We start from the raw sequence: 13,649 nt of genomic DNA, 5'->3' as shown, positions 1-13,649 counted from the left end.
AGTTTTTTCCAGATCCTTCTCTCAGGAGTCTTATTACTTTCCAGTGTTGGTCCTTTAGGCTGTCTTCCCCTACGTCTTTCTGTCTGCCTGGCAGCTTTACACATGAACACTTCCATTTGGACCCCAGATGATAACTACTAGTATTTCCAGGGCATGTTTCTTTCTCTCTGGATTATGCTATTTAAAGTCCCTGTGAAGTAGGTGAGGCTGTCGAGTTGTAGGGCTCTTGATCCTTGGTTGGAGACGGAGAGGCCACCACACTGACTTGCCCAGGGACACACAGTGTGTTAGTGATGCTGTCAAGACTGGAACCTGGGTCACCCAGCTCTAAAACCATACACTGTTGTGATATTGGTTAGGAGTGTGCAGCTGCCGCCATGGTGTTAGGGTCACCTACCTCACGTTGAGCCGTGTGACTCCTCTCCTTAGGAAACCTCGTCATTAAAGACAGATTCATCAGAAGATGGGTGCACAAAGAAGGCTTCAGTGGCTTCAAGAGGTATGTGATCGCTGCTGAGGACAAGGAGCTTGAAGCAAAGATTGCAGTAGTTGAAAAGTACAACATCAGGATTCCAGAACTGGTGGAAAGGATAGAAAGATGTCACATAGAAGATTTGGACTTCGCAGGTAAGGAAAGCAGTTGGTTCTTACTAACTCCAAGAGGAGGAACAATGATCATCTAATGTTGTTTACCTGCATAAAGTGTCTGTGACCATGGATGACCATATCAGCTGCTTTTTTAACTGGGGTGGGGAGTTACTTAGTATTAAGAGAAAGAGGACAAGGCCCCCGGGGTTGATCTTAGTACTGCATAACATGCATAAATAAAGAGAAAGTTGAACAGAACAATTGTTTTTCCTTAGGGCCTCTATTGCTTTTCAACTTTCAAGCTAGTAGAACAAGATTTTCTAATCCCAGCTGTAACTTTGGGGAAGCCATGCAGCCCTCTTCTGGGCCTCTGTACTTCCCTGTGTAGAGTGTTGTAGTGGGTCTGGTCACTTTGATGTCTAGAATGTGGTTCTTGGAGGTACTTGTGACTAATTTTCTACTTTTCCTCAACTTTTTTTTTCTTTTTCTTTTCCCCCCAACTGTAGTTTCCACATTCCCATTTGCCCACAAAGTTGTGCATCAGCAAGGAAACTTGTTTCTCTGCTCTCATTTCTTCTGTGACAGCCCCATCTTAACTGAATGCTGTGTTTCTGTCCTAGAGTACATTTTGGGCACTGTGCACAAAGCCAAAGGCTTGGAGTTTGACACTGTGCATGTTTTGGATGATTTTGTGAAAGTGCCTTGTGCCAGGCATAATCTTGCCCAGCTTCCTCACTTCAGAGTTGGTAAGGAGACTGATGGTTCTTCAGATGCTCGAATGTTAGTAGTTAGGAGTCAGTTGAATGCTTCCTTTTGACTGCCTTGATTCTAGTTGGGTGGTGTGGCCTCCTGGTATAGTTCTAGAAGGGGCAAATACCATCTGTTCTTAAATTTTAATTCTTAATCTTGCAGTGCTTGGAAAAGTCAGCCTTGCACAGGGCGCCCATCTCTCAGGGCTATTTGTAGGGCAGTTGTGCTCATACTGGCCTGTGTAACACACATCTGCCCTTTAGCTTTGGATTTTTCATCACTGGACGTTGGGTGCTCAGCTATAAAACATCTGGTTTACTTGCTTACCAAGGTTTTTTTTCTTTAATTTAATTGCTCCTTTTTATTAAAAAAAAATCAGACCATAAAATGTGAAATACTTTTTATAATTTGTCTGCTTTTTAATAAACGTATATTTAAGGCTAGTTGTTAAACTCTAAACATCAGTGCTATTGTTTTGGGTTTAAATCTTAGAATAAAGCCATTTGAAGTTTTCAAAGAAAAACTATTAAATGTGCATTCAAAATTTGAGGCATAGCATACATTGGAGTGATGTGAGTATAAATACAGAACATTCCTTATCACTTGTGAATATAGCCATAAAAGGAGAAACATAGTGTTGAGTGTAAGGTAGAGTAGAGTGAGGAGAGTAGGTGACCATACAGTGATACTGGTTGCTTTTTGTTAGGCAGGGATTTTTAATGTTTTTTCCCCTACTGGTTTACATCCCTTTACATGGTTTTATTTTGACATCCACTTTACTGAGATACAATTTATATAGCATACAGTCCACCCACTTAAAGTGTACAGTTCAGTGGCTTCTAGTCTGTTCACAGATCAACTGCTCTATTGTGCTAGGTATTGAGACTGCGAGAAGAGAAGTATGTGGATTTTCTTCCTTGTGACAATGTAAGACATTTCCAGATTAGACTGAGTCAATCTAGATGAACAGTTGTGTATGGAAATGAAAAAAAACAGGTATTGGGGACCAGTAGGCTTGGGTCTATCTCTGGTCCTCTATCGGTGGCTCTAGTGGTGGTCCTCACTCATACACTTACTTGTATGAGTGACTTTCCCTTTTTAAACTGCAGTTTCTCCATCTACCTCATGGGCATAGTGAGGAGAACTTGGATAATAAGCATCTCTATCCACCAGTACATTGCAGATATTGAATAATCAGTTAACACATTCCCAGGTAAAAGAAACAAGAAAACTCAGCATTTTGTGCTACTAGCCTTAGAGGTTTTTGTTTTGTTTTTGTAGTTGGCATTTGTAGGAAAAATACAGCCAGGAAATTTTGAGACTTTTGTTTTGGAGGTTAGTGAAGGGTTGTAAACATTTCAGTGAGAACATATTTTTGTAAACAGGCTTTTAAGTTGATTGTTATTTCTCTTTCTTTAGAGTCATTTTCTGAGGATGAATGGAATTTATTGTATGTTGCAGTAACTCGTGCCAAGAAACGTCTCATAATGACGAAATCACTGGAAAACATTTTGACTCTGGCTGGGGTAAGAGGAATGGGTAGCATGAGTTAATCTACCAGGGTTTGAACATTTTTTGAGGGATCATCCCAGAGGCCTTCACAGGCCTTTGGATTAGGGCACTGGTGGGAAGGGAAGGGCTTCTTGAATATACAGAGACCAACTGCTAGTATAAAAGTTCTGACTGGTAAAATAAGTGTTGTTTCTTCACTAATTCAATTTTAAAAGGTCCATTGAAAATATCAGCTGTTTTCATGTATTTCTTAATTGCTCTTTGCTCAGTTAGTTCTCCGCACTCTTAAAGGGAAGGTTGGCAATCATGTTTTCTACATCTAAATTTTCTCCCTTGTACTCTCTGTTCCTCTTGAAATGGTGACTTCTGTTGCCATCAACAGACTTTTCCAAAATTAGCCCTTCCTGGGGAGAATACCTCTCCATGTATCTGGCCTAGGTCACGGGCTGAGGAGCAGAAAAGTGAGCTTGTTCACACTTACTCTTGTTGTTCTCACTCTTGACTCCCACATACAATTTTCTCTCCATTCTCTTTTCTTGTTTTTACCTCTTTCTTGCCTGTCATTGACAGGAATACAAACAATTTAGTCTTTTCAACTTCGTTAGAAACTAGACCAAGAAATTGAGTTAACAGTTACACCTACTCCATCTTTCCCTGATCCACATGCTTAAGCCTGAAATTTGAGCTTTAAGCATGAAAGTTTATAGAATGCTCTTTCTTCTTTAGCAGCCTCTAGAAAATACAGTTTTGTGTAGCAGGATGATTTACTCAAAGAGCCACAATGTACTGGTTCTTAAAGGCAGCGAGACATAGTGGGAGCTGTAGAATTCAGACATTGCTACTAATGGCTTTAAACCTGGGTTGTGGGGAGGTGTGGTGGGTTAGGTGAGACAGTAACTGTTTCTTAGTGATATTTAAAGTCTTAGAGCTGTTAAGTGGTGGTAAAACAGCTTGATACTCAAAGTTGAATTCCTGCTCTCATAGCCTGCATCTAGATTAAAAGGTGAACAACAAATGCATAAAAAAATAGAAATTCTCCTCACATGTTTGAGGTAGATAGTATCAAATCTTATGAAGAAAAACCTTTGTCAGTGAATGCTCTATAACTTGTGCCAACAGAAGTTTAAGCCACACATGGGTGATGTGCACTTGCAGTCTCAGCTGCTCAGAAGGGTGAGGCAGGAGGATGGCTTGAGCCCAGGAGTTTGAGACCAACCTGGAGAGCCTAGTGAGAGTCCATCCAAAAACAGTAATGTCAGAAGTTTTATGCAAAAGTTCTTGCATAGGACTGATTAACTTGCATTTTTTTTATCACTTTTTACCTTTGATATTTTTGTCATTTTTCTTCTAAACCTCTCTGAAATAAGCTTATTTGACTGTAAGAGTGCTTCTAAGTTTGAAATCAGATGCATTTTTCCCAAAGTACATTTTTACCTGGGCCTCAATGAGTAGGACAGTCCCCGCATCAGAACTTAGGACTGAAGCCCATTTCCTTAGGTTGTATCTCCGTGGCACCTGGGTCATCTGTACACTTTCCCTATAAAGGGCCAGGTCGTAATGTTTTAGGCTTTGCCATTCATATGATCTCTGTTGCAGCTACTCAGCTCTGGTACTGTGCTGCAAGAGCACATTTGTATCTGTGTTCCAATAAAACTTTATTCATAAAAACAAGTACTTGGTGCTTGCTTCAGCAGCCCATATACTAATATTGGAATGATACAGAGTAGATTAGCATGGCCCCTGCACAAGGATGACATGCAAATTCATGAAGTGTTCCATATTTTAAAAAACAAATAAATAAAAATAAAAACAGGCACTAGTCTATATTTGACCCACTTTTACTTTGCTGACACCAGTTTTAGATTTAAGTATGACTTTTGTAATCTCCAAACCAGTACTCCAAGGAGTTAGGCAGAGTAATAGGACTTATGTACAAATAGTTCTTACCTATTACATGAATTTTTATATCGACTTTGATTGTAAGTATTTCTTTTAGAACTTGTAGTATGGCTTTCACGTGGAATTACTATTTGCTGCTGGTTAGACCTTTAACAAAATCATATTGAGATATTGGGAACTTTCTAATGTGAGTATTACAGAACTTCACTGTCATTCATAATGTGGGTTATGTAGGATGTTCTTAATTTATGAAAATTTTGAGACAGTGACACATTAAAGTCACTCCTGTATCTCTAGAACTTTTTTCCATAACCACAATGCCATGTTCATGTTTTATCAAGTTTATAATAATCTGTGGACTTTAGTTCCCACTGCATGATCCTACTTTTGTGATTATGACAGAAATACCTTTTTTCAGTGGTTTGTTCAAATCAGGAACCAAATAAAGATTTCTCTGTCTGTCTCTTAAATTTCCTAATTTAGAACAGCCAAATATCTTCCCCCCTTTTCCTCACTCCTGTTTTATTGCAGAACTGAGTCAGTTGCCCTGTGGAATGTTCCACATTCTAGATTTGCTTCCTATGTGGCTGTGAAACTTGGTATACAGTCACCCACCCTGGGTTTCCTGTAACTGGAAGTACTGTAGCAGTTTGATCAGACTAGGGCATAATTCTTTGGCAGGAATGCTCCAAGAGGGGCAGCAGGTTGTGCCTTGTGTCTCTTCATATCAAGAGGCATGTGATACCAGCTTATCACTTGCCCTTTCACAGATGTTAAGGTTATTCATCTTTTTAGTAGATAGCTAGGAAATCTGTTTTTGAAAGGAAGAAGAATCAAGGGCTCACACTGAGAATCCCAATCCCAATTTTTAATTTAAACTTTTTGTCATTATATAGCACAAATATATAAAGCAATTTAAAGTGATGCACTGAGCCTCAGCAGATGGGGTCAGAGATGGGGTCTGCCACCCGTTTCAGATGCTGGCCAGTGGCCCTCTCCACTGAGTGAGAGAGTGACAGCTGCTGCACTAATCACTGGCTCACTTAGCATCATAGTTTTTTTTTGTTTTTTACAAACTGTGCACCATCACCAATGCAAATGCTGGAAATGTCATTTTTCTCACATGCTCTCTTCATTGTCCCAGTTTTTAAAAAGCTGTTCCATATCTGCATTGTCAGAGCCTTTAGCCCTTTACATGTAACAAATCGTGGCTCTACAATCCACTTTAGATTTACATGAAAACATTTTTGGTTTTTTGTTTTTGTTTTTCCTTTGGCAGTACTGGGGTTTGAACTCGGACTTGCACTTGCTAGGCAAGCATTCTACCACCTTAGCCACACTCCCAGCCGTGTAGCCTAGGCTGCCCTCGAACCCATGATCCTCCTGCTTCAGTCTCCCAGGTTCTGGGATTACAGGCATGTACCACTATATCTGGAGTGGATTTTTACTCTTTTACGCTTGACTCTTTTCTCTTACACTAAAATCTTGGTTTCTAACAATAGTCATTATAGTTATTTACTACCATTCTATTTACTTATTTATTTATTTATACCATTCTATTTATTTCAAAATAATACTAATATTGTCAATAAAATATTGAATAGAATTCAAGGTTCTCTAATGACTCTGTTTCTCCTGGGCATACATTCCACTAATTATATGTAGTCAAAATACCATGTTCTAAAGTCATTTGAGATAAATCTTTTTTTTTCCTCTGTGGTTTTTATTACCAATTAAATACATTTTTCAAATGTGTCAATTCTATTTGTTTTCAAAAATCAAAACTTTGTAACAAGAGAAGTCTTGTTTTATCCCAAGTCCCCTTCAGATTATTCTCTCCTGCCACCATTATTAGCTATTTTTAAAAAAGCAGTTATTTGTCCTTCAATGCATCTGTAAATATCAGCTAGTCTGTATGTATTTTTATTCTCCTTTTCCACAAAAGATGGCATTCTGTGAATGCTGTTGTGTGTCTCACTTTGTCCCTTAGTAATGTGCATGGAAATCACTATCAGTTCATAAAGCTTCCAGTGTTCTGTGTCAATGTCCCATGATTTATACAGTTCTTCCTGGGTGGACCCTGGGCTGCCTGCAGTCATTTGCTTTCATAATGCCACAGGCCATAATCAGATGAGTCATATTCTCCAGTGCATCTTGGGAATACATTTCTGCAAGTGGAGCTGCTGAGTAAAGACAAATGTTTATGTGCTCCTTCTAGCTATTTCAGAATTCCTCATGGAGATCGTATCATGTTAAGAAAGAGTTCAGTGAGTTATTTCACCATTAAGTAAGCTTTATAAAGAAAATTGGAAGCTTGTCAGTTGTCTGCTGCATACTGACTGAATAAAGAATCTAGAGAAATACTTCCCCTTTCTGAAACTGGATTGGGAAACATCTGTCTTCACACAGGGGTGCTCTGAGGAAGCCTGGGAAAACTGCCTGTTTGTGTGAACAGATGTTTTAAGTCTGAAAGACATTGCATGAGATGGAGTACTGCTTTTTCTTTATCTTAGTCTATGGATATTTTAGGGGACATCCTGACTGAGGAGTGACTCAGTCCAGCCTCTGGTCTGAATGGCGAGGTGTAAGGGACATTGAATCCTCTGGGATGTGGGTGAGAGTAATCATATAGAGGCTCTGAAACTATGTTGAGACTGGTAGAACTACAAATGGAGGTGGTGCAGAGGCAAAACAAACACTGTTTCCTGCCACCTGGACTGGTAAGCCAGTTTGATTGCCTCTAGAAAGGCAAGAGGAAGTCAAACAGCCTCTTTTTTTTCTTATTCTTGTATTAGTCCATTTTGTGTTGTTATAACAAAATATCCGAGGCTGAGTTCTTTATAAAATAAAGAGGTTTATTTGGCTCAATTCTGAGCATTTTGGCTGGGTTACAACATGGTAGAATTGGCTGCAAGCAGAAAGGGCCAAGTATATAGACTGACCGTGCACTATAACAACCCACTCTGGTGAAAACTAACTCAGACCTCATGATCAGTATTAATCCTCTCTGAGGTCATGCTCTGATTACCTGCTTATCTTTCAGTAGGCCCACCTTGTAAAAGTTCCACCACCTTTACACTACCACACTGGCGATCAAGCTTCCAGCACAGGAACTTTTGGGAGTCACACCACATTCAAACCATGGTACCTCTTAGAAGATACAGCTAATCTAAACACCAGAGGCATTTTTGTTCATTTGTTTCTTGACTGGAAGGAAATGATTACATTGTTGAAGCATGAAGTGATACGAGTTGGGGTAGTTGCTCAAAAGACAGCCTCTCAGCCTCCAGGACCTTACATTCTTAATCCAGATCTCATAAGCACATCCTTAGAGCAGTGCCTAGCACATTGTTGGTGTGCCGAAAGCACTTGTCAAATGGATGAAAGAAGCACCTCCTGTTCTGTGAGTGGTTACGGTAAAGAGCTCAGGCCCTGGTTGGCATCTCGGTTCTTCCATTCAACCCCTTCTATGACTGGTCACATTACTTAGCCACTCTACCTCAGTTTCCTTATCTGCAAAACTGCCATAATGACAGTAATAGCAACTCAGAAGGTGTTTTTTACAAGTTAAGTAAACATTAGCTGTTACTTTATCACATCTAAGTATTACATTTTGATGTAATCAGACTTTTGCACTCCAGGGCTTCACAAAGTCAAACTGTGTTCATAGCACATATTAGGTGTGTAACACATTCTGCTCGCAGTACATATGTGTTTATGTGAAATGTATACTGTAATCACAGAATATACTATACATGAATATCCTATACTATGTGTACTATATGTGAACACATATTGTGCTCATAGCACATACACATGTAAAGCATTCTGTGTTTATAGTACAGTTACATATATAACACTGTTCGCAGGTACTAGGATGTTATTTGTGCTTTTCACTCTATTGCTTTCCTCAGTGTGTCCTCAGAGGTGTCCCAAGAGGCCACCTGATATGTGATGTCCCTCAACCCAGACTGAATGCAGAAACAGAGATGAGAGTCCAGTTATTTTCTGTTGTGGTAGATATTAAAGAGACTTTTATAAAAGTGTAAAACAGTGCTACTCTTCTGGCTAACTTTTTTAAACATACAGTTTTAAATAAAATAGGTTAAGAATGGGTTTATTATTGCTTTTAAGTGAATGAATATTTTAAAATTTTTTAGTGTAAACTTCTAACAGCAAATATTAATAATACACATACACAGAATCTTGCTGTTGTGCACTGCTTTCTGTAGCAATACTTTCAAAGTGTAGGTTGCCATTCATTAATGTTTTATGAAGTTAATTTAGTCTGTTGTAATGAACTTTTAAAAAAGTGAAATAGCATAAAATTTAAATTGGGGTGCATTGTATGTAATATTAAATAGTAATTTGTAAAACTTAATTTCTGTTTTTTGCATATGTGCATATGTGTATATAGGATTATAATGGTAAGTGGATCCAGGCCTATAGAAACCATGCACTGGGCAAGGAAACTTGTACAAAGCTGTTTATTGCTGCATTGCTAGAAGTGTTTGGAAACAACCTGAATCACACAAAATATGAAAGAGTTGTGTGATTGAGTCCTATATAGCACTTGAGAGAAATGCACTAGGTGAGGAGGAAAACAAAAGTGTAGCATTTATATAAACAGGCACCTATAAAATGATAGTGTGTCCTTGGACATGTATGAAAATGTGAAACTATCTTGGAATGGGTCAGAAAAAACACCAAATCCATGATGTTGGCTGCCTCTGGGGAGGGGAATGCAGATGACAGATAAAGGGATTTCAGCAAAGTCTTTCACTTTATTTTTAAAAGGATTTCACGCTATCAGTTGTCATTAGTCATTGGTTGAAACTTGAGTTATATATTTTCTCTTCTTTTCAGTAACAGGCAGGTCCTACAAGAGAGAAAACCAAATAAATCAAAATGTGGGACATAGATTTTGAAAAGAAATTCAATAAGTAGCCAGTTGAAGTTTGGAAAATAGGAGGTCACAATTTTTTGGACAGCAAGCATCTGCAGCCCTGCTGCTGTTGCCGTACCACGCGGAACTCCTTGGGGCAGCAGCACAGGCGAAGGTCCCTGAGCTTGCGGCATCTCCAGCTTAGGAAATCATTAGCATTGTGTTGTGTGCTTTCTGTGCCAGGCACAGACACTCTGCATGTACTATGAGTTTTTTCTTCACAGCAACCATATGAAGTAGGTACCATGTTACACATTTCACAAATAAGGAAACCTGAGGCTTAAAGACTCACCTTCCTACTAGGCAGCCATGGCCTGGGAAGATGGAAATGTGTGGGGTTGCCTTGGGCAATTTTTATTAATATTATCTGTTTTAGCTTATCTGGATTGTGAAATGACTACACAAATAAATTTCTAATGTTGCAGTTGGGGATGGATTAGTATGAGATAAAATCCAGAAATATCATTGTAAACAGTAGTTTTGTGTTTGTCCATTAAATCCTTTTTTTTTTTTTTGCAGTACTGATACTGGGATTTGAACTCAGGGCCTACACCTTGAGCCACTCCAGCAGCCCTTTTTTGTGATGGGTTTTTTTGAGATACGGTCTCATGAACCATTTGTCTGGGCTGGCTTTGAACCGTGATACTCGTGATCTCTGCCTCCCCAATAACTAGAATTACAGGTGCGAGCCACCAGCACCTAACTTAAATCCTTTTTTTTTAGAAAAAAAAGAAAATAAAAAAAAACCCTGGAAATTTAACCAAGATTCTAATCAGACTGTCTTGGCAAAGCTTTGGATGCAGAAAAAAATTAGATAAACTAAGAGAAAACTGGGTAGTGTTTTCCTCATTCTGGATATGTCTAAAGGTTGTATATAGCCTTTTACTGATGGAGGTTCCAAGATAGGAAAAGTATGTATTGCCATTAATCTCTTTCTGTCTCTTTCATTTTCAGGAGTACTTCTTGCAAGCAGAGTTGACAAGTAACGTTTTAAAAACAGGAGTGGTTCGCTGCTGTGTGGGGCAGTGCAACAATGCCATCCCTGTAGACACAGTCCTCACCATGAAGAAACTGCCCATCATTTATGTACGTTTGTGGTCTGTAGGATTTAATTGAATCATTACATTTCATTGCTTGTGAACTAAGTGCTTATCTGGGTTTGGAGTGAGGAAGATAGAGAAATTTGTATAATCCTTTTTATCTGTAAAGCACAACAGATGTAAGGTCTTTCCTTTTGTCAAAGACAGAATAACCAAGAATCAAGGTGGAAGATACTGTCAGGACGTTCTGAAGCCCTCCCATCTAGGACACGGGGGCTGTGACCAGAAACTGCAGAGGAGAACCATTTATCTGGAGAGCCCAATTCAGTTTTTCTTGGTTCTTATCTCTCGCATATTCTTTATTTCTCCCTCTCTCTCCCTCTGTTTACTTGTTTAATTACTTGTGTATACTAAGAACATGCTCCACCACTGAGCCATACTCCCAGACCCGAGTTCATCTGTTGATTAGATAAATGTCAGTTATTGCTTTAAGTGAATTGATAAAGTTGAATCTACCCTAGATAATAGTGCTATGCTAGGTATTACCTCTGAGGGCTTGCACAGGTCAGTAACACCAGAATCATTATGCATTGTCCCTTGGCAGCTATGACAGTAATTCAGCACTTTTTGGTAGAAAATCATTGTCTTTATTTCTTTAATTATCATATTATTGTTGTACTGGGGAATCATTGTCTTTTGATTGTTCCCTTACCTCTTATTTTTATCCATCACTGCAGAGCAACAGGAAGGAAAACAAAGGTGGCTACTTCTGCCACTCATGTGCAGAACAGCGGATCGGGCCGTTGACATTCTTGACTGCCTCGCCAGAGCAAGTGCGATCCATGGAACGCACTGTGGAAAACATAGTGCTACCCCGGCACGAAGCCCTGCTCTTCCTTGTCTTCTGAAGCCAAGATGAGCATTTGCCATGGTGCAGAGAGCCCACTTGCTGTGGGTTCTATGTGCTGAAGAGAGCCAGTGTGGGCAGGGTCCCTGTTCACCTGAGACTCTGAGTTCAATCACAGAGCATTTTCTGAGGAAGAAGACACCAACCAGAGTTGGACCTGCCATTTCTTTGTTCCTTACAGATAGCAGTTTTCACTTGCCTGTCCTCTGTATGCATCAGATCAGGGAAGTGGAGAAAGTTCTTTTGATAAAAAAAACATTTTATGTATTTAAACTTTTATTACCAGGTTTCAATTAAACAGGCATTGCAGCACTGGCATGCCACTGTGACACCTAGCTTTAGCACTGTTGTTTCTAAACTTTCTCTAACTCTTTCTTTTTCCTGTTTTTTCCTTCCAGCAACTTGTCACTATTCACATTACACAACAAGCATAAAATTTTCATGTCATGAGGAGTCACATGTATACAAGATATAATATGTGTCTTTGTCATTAGAAGGCTCACAGTTTCCACAAGGAACTGGCAACATGCATAGAAAACAAGTACAAAGTAGCTGTCGCTAGACTTCTCATGTTTCCAGCACATACAACTGGAGATCAGAAACACTTGCAAGAGAAAGTAGAAGTGGGCAGCCACTGTGGAAGAGATGGGGTGTTGGTAGAGGAGAGATGCAGAGTTGGTACTCTGTTCAGTATGTCTGGGGATGCTGGGTGGCCGTTACAAGTATACATTCTTAGAGACATCACCAAGGAAAACACTCATCATATTGATGTGCCTGGATCTGGTGTTTGACATTTTTTGTCATTCAGCAGTTTTAGGATGCTGATGGCAGGTGGAGGGGCACACACGCAGCACCACCCAAGAATTCACCACATTAATGTCTGAGCTAAGCTAAGCAGAGTCCAAGATCTTCCAATATCAGGTCTTCTGGGGGAGATCATTCCAGTTGTAGTTTGAAGGATGTTTTAAGAAGGCCAAATGAATTAAAAGGCTAATGAAAGTCAGAAAATCAAAAGGCTAATGGTTGCAATATCATCAAGACATGATGACTGATGGACTGGGCTAAGGTAATTGCAGTAGGTCTGGTGTTTGGGAATTGACACATAGATCAGTGGTTTTGAAAGCATCAACATCACCTGAGTGTTGCTAGAAATAGTCTCTCCGTCCCCACTCCAGAGCTGCAGGGTCTGATGCTCTGGAGTTGAGTCCCAGCAGTTGGTATTTAGGAGCCCTATATGTGATTATGATGCACACTAAATTTTGAGACCTTCTGCTCTTGATACTAACATGGTATATAGGTCTTAGTGTTTAGATAGGTGTGCCAACTCTGATAGAATCTCAATATGTCTCCTCATTTTCTGGCTGGTTGTTGAGGTAGATGAGGGCACCAGGCATTGAGAAAGGGAAAATGGGAGATGTAGTAGATTTGTACAAAATCAATGCTGAGCTTGATTTTAAAAATGTTGAAGTGGGGGGGGGGAGTGGTATGAGAAATTCAAGGAGAATCAATCATCCAAGAAGCTGTTGCATAAACAACAGATCCATATTCCAGCAAAGAACTGTGACCTGGAAATGGAGATTTTAGAATTATAGTATATAATTCATAGTTAAATTGAAGGGTTTTGATGAGTTTATCATAGGAGAGTATAAAGAATGAGATGAGCAGATGTCCAAGAAGCAAGCCTGAGAAACAGAGGGCTTGGGGATGCTGGGTGGCTGTTACAAGTATACATTCTTAGAGACATCACCAAGGAAAACACTCATCATATTGATGTGCCTGGATCTGGTGTTTGACATTTTTTGTCATTCAGCAAAGTACAGAAAGCAAAAGGGTTTGTGAGGAAGAGTGACAGCTGAATTCAGAGAAATGGCCATCATTTTGGAGTCACTGAATTCAGGAAAGGAGTTTAAGAGCCAGACATAGTGGCTCATGTCTACAATCCTAGCTACTCAGAAAGTGGAGATTTGGAGGACTGCAGTTTGCGGCTAGCCCAAGCAAGAAGTTAATG

The 13,649-nt window shown here is 39.6% G+C and overlaps 1 protein-coding gene and 1 non-coding gene across 7 annotated transcripts in view; both read left to right on the top strand.

The window, feature by feature from the left end:
• Positions 1-11,976, top strand: part of Fbh1 (F-box DNA helicase 1) — a 48,086-nt gene extending 36,110 nt beyond the window's left edge. For all 6 annotated transcript variants that reach the window (XM_074056733.1, XM_074056732.1, XM_074056731.1 and 3 more), the window contains 5 exons: positions 430-627; positions 1,209-1,334; positions 2,758-2,864; positions 10,649-10,780; positions 11,472-11,976. In XM_074056733.1, coding sequence (XP_073912834.1) covers positions 430-627; positions 1,209-1,334; positions 2,758-2,864; positions 10,649-10,780; positions 11,472-11,642 — 734 coding nt within the window. In that variant the 3' untranslated portion in view covers positions 11,643-11,976. The remainder of the gene's footprint in view (positions 1-429; positions 628-1,208; positions 1,335-2,757; positions 2,865-10,648; positions 10,781-11,471) is intronic.
• Positions 4,529-4,635, top strand: LOC141417632 (U6 spliceosomal RNA). The gene has a single exon (XR_012442284.1). It is a non-coding gene; the product is annotated as a U6 spliceosomal RNA (small nuclear RNA).
• Positions 11,977-13,649: the final 1,673 nt, after the last annotated feature.

The sequence above is a fragment of the Castor canadensis genome, chromosome 15 (genome assembly GCF_047511655.1).
Source record: "Castor canadensis chromosome 15, mCasCan1.hap1v2, whole genome shotgun sequence".
NCBI classification, from domain to species: domain Eukaryota; kingdom Metazoa; phylum Chordata; class Mammalia; order Rodentia; family Castoridae; genus Castor; species Castor canadensis.
The sequence above is the reverse complement of the archived record's forward strand: the minus strand, read 5'-3'. Positions and strand labels throughout refer to the sequence as shown.